This window comes from Meleagris gallopavo, chromosome 5 (assembly GCF_000146605.3).
Source record: "Meleagris gallopavo isolate NT-WF06-2002-E0010 breed Aviagen turkey brand Nicholas breeding stock chromosome 5, Turkey_5.1, whole genome shotgun sequence".
In the NCBI taxonomy this organism is placed as follows: Eukaryota; Metazoa; Chordata; class Aves; order Galliformes; family Phasianidae; genus Meleagris; species Meleagris gallopavo.
In genome coordinates, this window is record NC_015015.2 from 10,839,512 (window position 1) to 10,843,807 (window position 4,296).

General features: G+C 54.6%; 1 protein-coding gene and 1 long non-coding RNA gene across 3 annotated transcripts; one reads left to right on the plus strand and one right to left on the minus strand.

Annotated features, from left to right (window-relative positions):
• Nucleotides 1-915: 915 nt before the first annotated feature.
• On the minus strand, nt 916-4,250 carry LOC104911034 (tetraspanin-32-like). Its single transcript, XM_010711094.3, has 3 exons — nt 3,024-4,250; nt 1,680-1,794; nt 916-1,216 (listed from the first exon to the last, which is right to left on the minus strand). Exons 1-3 carry the CDS (start codon nt 3,087-3,089, stop codon nt 945-947), a joined length of 453 nt encoding a protein of 150 aa, XP_010709396.1. The 5' UTR covers nt 3,090-4,250; the 3' UTR covers nt 916-944.
• Nucleotides 1,164-1,731, plus strand: LOC109367677. Of its 2 annotated transcripts, none has more exons than XR_002114981.1 (3): nt 1,164-1,255; nt 1,463-1,559; nt 1,642-1,731. It is a non-coding gene; the product is annotated as an uncharacterized LOC109367677 (long non-coding RNA). The 2 variants fall into 2 exon arrangements; XR_002114982.1 differs by having other exon boundaries at nt 1,175-1,255; nt 1,460-1,559.
• Nucleotides 4,251-4,296: the final 46 nt, after the last annotated feature.

The following is a 4,296-nucleotide window of genomic DNA, read 5'->3' on the forward strand; positions in this document are numbered from 1 at the left end:
AAAAAAAAAAAGAAATGAAAAGGCAGTGCACAGCTTGCATGCAAAATGCAGAGGGGTTGCTGGAGGAGGAGGACGGAGCCTCCATCCCATCATCACCCTCAGTCATCAGTCCCTCTTCTGTCCATGACCTCACTCCCAGCCTTTCTGTGTGGCAAACACGAGCTGCAGCCTGTCTGAAGGAGGAACCCACCCTCAGCTCTGCCTGCTCCCGGGAGCGCTGGCACGTGGATGCCTTGCAGCACCGTGAGGAGATGAATTCACAGCTAAAGCAAGACGCAGAGCGTGCTGCTGGGTTGTCAAGGACCCTTGCAGCACTTGCCTGCAATCACACACCTGGGGACAGTAAAAGCAAACAGCCTGTGCTATGTGCTGGCACATTTTGCCTGCTCTCTCTCTGCCTGGACAGTAGTCACTGCAGGGATAAACAGACAAGCTCCTTCTGTGTGAGCAGCTCCAGCAAAATTGCCCTTTTCCTTCCTCTTCCTCCCCTACAGTAGTGACACGGCCTTCAGGGGCCGGGAGGATGCAGGATGTTTACATTCAGCACTGCACCACGTATCACCAGACAAAACTGCAGCTGGAGGAGAGTCAATAAAGCTGTCACTGCTCTTCTCATTTAAGAGGAGCTTGGGGGATAATAGTCCAGGATTTTGGAACACGATATTTTATCCTTCAGATCTCATTACTCAACAGCAACCAGCACTGCTGGATGCACGTAGTGATAGGATGAGGGGGTGTGGTTTTAGACTAAAAGAGAGATTTAGGTGAGATGTTAGGAAGAAATTCTTTACTCAGAAGGCAGTGAGGCCCTGGCACAGCTGCCCAGAGAAGCTGTGGGTGCCCCATCCTCGGAGGAGCTCAAGGCCAGGTTGGATGAATCGCTGGGCAGCCTGAGCTGGTGGGGATAATCCTGCCCAGGGCAGGGGGCTGGAGCTGAGTGAGCTTTAAGGCCCCTTCCAACCCGAGCCATTCTCTATGATTCCGCCGCCCGGCAGCGTGCGGTTCCCTGCGCCGATCCCCGAGCTCCTCCCAGCGGCCGAACGCGGCGGCACCGGGCCGGGCTGCACGGGGAGATGGGGGTAGAAGGGTGGTGAGACGTGAGCGAACGTGGTACGCACCGTTGCCGTGAGGCACCGCGACTCTCGCACCGTGGCGACCGCGCTCAGCAGGGCTGCGAGGATCAGGGTCATGCTGAGGAACACGCCGACGTAGAAAGCTGGAAGGATGACAGAAAGAAATGAGTCTGGGGGAGGCGGTATGTAAAGAGTTGGAATGGTTTGTGAACGATCCATCGTATCCCACCTGCTATGCAGTTGGGAGCTGCAGCACAGACGGGCTCTCCAATCTGGTCCATATCTCACTGCCTCATCCCCAGGCAGGATGCTGCCTGCAGCAGATGCCCTACTGGGGCTCTCTGCACAGCTATCTCCTTCAGCACTCACCACTGGCTTCCTCCCAGCAGCACAGGGCATGGCTGGGCCGAGCTATGCAGCCCAGGCTACAACCTGGGCTAGGAACAATGAGGAGATGCCACATGTGTCTGAACCCAATAGAAAACAGTAGGTCACGGGTGATGGTGCCCAATCTGATGGGGTTGAGTAGCCATGGGATTGGAGTGACCGATGGAGTTGATGGTTTTAGCCTCAGAGCATCTTCCCTGCCCAGCCATTGTGCCATACCTGCCTGGTGGATATCCCGGTAGGAGCTGCTCTCAAGGGCGACGTTGCTGATGATGGAGAAGTGAAGCCCATAGCGGGTGACCGTGCTCAGTGTAGCAATGGACAGCCCCAGCAGCTGGAAGGGAAGGTTGGCATCAAGGAAGTTACAAGGCGTCAAGATCCCACTGAGTGGCACACAGCCTCAGTGTCCAACAGCATGCATGTGCCCCCAGATGCAATTAAAAGGACAAATTCTGGACACACTAAAATGATAGTTTCTGAGTCTAAATACTTCTGAACTGCAGCAATATCCGCTTGTAAATAATCAAATTCATGGCACCTTCAGATCCTTCATGCTGTGCATTACTGCCTATCTCAACCCACATCCAGCAAAATGTGATGTGAAACCCCAGTTAGCTCAGATTGCTGAGGAACACCGGTCTCAATGAGCCCCCAAGGCAGCAACACTGCACTCCTGGCTGTGTTGCAGCTGCTCCTCTCAGCATGTTGGGGTAGCGGTCCTCCTGTGCCTCCCCAGGTTACTTGCAGGCATTAGCTTTTAATTACACTCTTCTTAAGCCACCAACTCTTTTTGAACTAAACACAGATATTATTTTTTTTTAAGATTGGAAGTTTCCATGAGCTGCATGGGCAAAAAGCCTGCCCAGCTCAGAAGTGCCCAGGAAAAGCATTCCCAATACGTACATTTTCCCATCAGCAGTGTGGTTTCCCCTGAACTCCCCCTAAGACATCAGAAAACTCCCATTGGATTTGCCTCAGAAGCTGCTAGAAATGCTCACCAGGACTGCTCTTGCTTTGCAGACAGATCCCAACCCCACTCACCCCAACCTCATGGTCACCCCAACCGCATTGGCCACTCAATCCCTTGGCCACTCAACCCCAACCTCACGGCCACTCAACCCTCATCAGAGTGGACACCATCAGCCACGCTCCCATCAGAGCCCTGTTTCCACACACTCACCCATCCCACTGCTGGTGCCCATCCTCCTAGAAGCAAACACAATGACACCAGGACTCTTGTTTAGGCTCCCAAACACAGAAGCAAACATCTTTCATTGCTGAAAACCACCCGTTCTGCTTTCCTTTCTCCGTCAGGCTGTGAAGTGGTGGTGGCAGAGCAGTAGCCCCAGCAAACCAGAAGTCTATCGGCTCAGGGAACGGTGCTGGTGGCCGGCGATAACCACGCAGCTCTATGATAACTCGAGCAGCTCACTCTGCTCGTCCTTCCACGCCCCAAAAAACAGAACGTGGGAAAGCTGCCCTTCTCCAAGCGCTTAAAGCAGCCATACTCCTCTTCACCCCAATTTTTTGGAGACCCCCCCCCCCCCCCAGCCACACGCTTACCATGACACAGAGGCTGGCAGCCATCAGCTGGCACTTGGTGCTCCTCATCCCGTGCTTCAACCCCATGACCCTGTCCCTGTGGGGCTGCCTGTTGGTCACCCCAGCTCCTGATAAGGCACCGGAGGAGGCACAGCCGCAGCGGGGCCTCTCGGGAAGTGCAGTTCCTCCTCCTCCTCCTGCTCTGTGTTAACTCCTGCCCCAAGCAACAGGCTCCCCACAGTGTTTCGAAAACTTTTCAAGCAAGAGCCAGTGTCAAAATACCCAGTTTTCTTCCCCCTCACGCACATACATTGTCCCTCCCTCCTTTCTCCTCATTCTGATGCCCCCCCCACCCTGAATCCACAGCTGTGGGAAGGAGCTATGAGAATGGCTGTGAGCCAGTGCTTAGCTCTGAGTGGAAGCAATTGAGCTGGTGGGAGGTAAGGTGGGCTTGGGATGCTGTTTCTCCCAGTCCTTGGTGCTTGGGGTGCTTGTGGGGTTGGGTTGGCCATAGAGTTGTGTGGCCGTGGCAGGTGGAGTGGCCAATGAGGTTGGGGTGGCCTATGCAGGTGAGTAGCCAAGGTGTTGGGGTGGCCAATGGGGCTGAGGTGGCCCATGCAGTTGAGAGGCCATAGGTGTTGGTGTGGCCATGGGAGTTGAGTGGCCAAAGGTGTTGGGGTGGCCAGCGGGGTTGTTGAGGAGGCCCATGAGGTTGAGTGGCCATGGGGTTGAGGTGGCTGAGGGAGCTGAATGACCAAAGGGGTTGACGTGGCCATGGGAGTTGAGTGGCCAGAGGGTTGGAGTGGCATAAAAATGCAGACCTGGGGAGGACAGTGCCAGGTCCAGGGATGCCTTCTGCATAGGTTTGTGCTTCAGAGCCTGCAGGGTGCATCTTTCCTGATGTTAAAATGGTAAAAAAAGTCTGAAGAGCAACCTGGCCAAAGGGTGACTTCGTGCCTGATACCTTAACTATCTGCAGCTTCAGAGCCAGGGTGAAGCAGAGCAGTGGGAAATAGTCACAGCCCTCCCATATATCAAAGAATGGGGGAAGAGATAAAACTGTCCCACAGCAGCAGCTGGAGTAAAACAACAAATAAAGAACGAAGAGATGGGTGGGAAAAGGAAGGAAGATGCATCTTGCAGTGCAGAGATACGCAAGAGAAAACGTATTGCACAGGAAAAAGCGTGACACCACTCTCTCCTCACTACCCCCTTACAAAGCCCCTCGGGTGCAGGCTCCGGAGGTGTCCCCAGAGCGGCCGCAGCAGGAAGCCGAAGGAAGCCGAAGGAAGCC

Coding starts and splice junctions, on each gene's coding strand:
- LOC104911034 (XM_010711094.3), bottom strand. CDS start 3,089: ATGGGGTTGAAGCACGGGATGAGGAGCACCAAGTGCCAGCTGATGGCT. Junction 1,795..3,023: donor CTGCCAGCCTCTGTGTCATG/GTAAGCGTGTGG, acceptor CTTCCCTTCCAG/CTGCTGGGGCTGTCCATTGC. Junction 1,217..1,679: donor CCGGGATATCCACCAGGCAG/GTATGGCACAAT, acceptor TCATCCTTCCAG/CTTTCTACGTCGGCGTGTTC.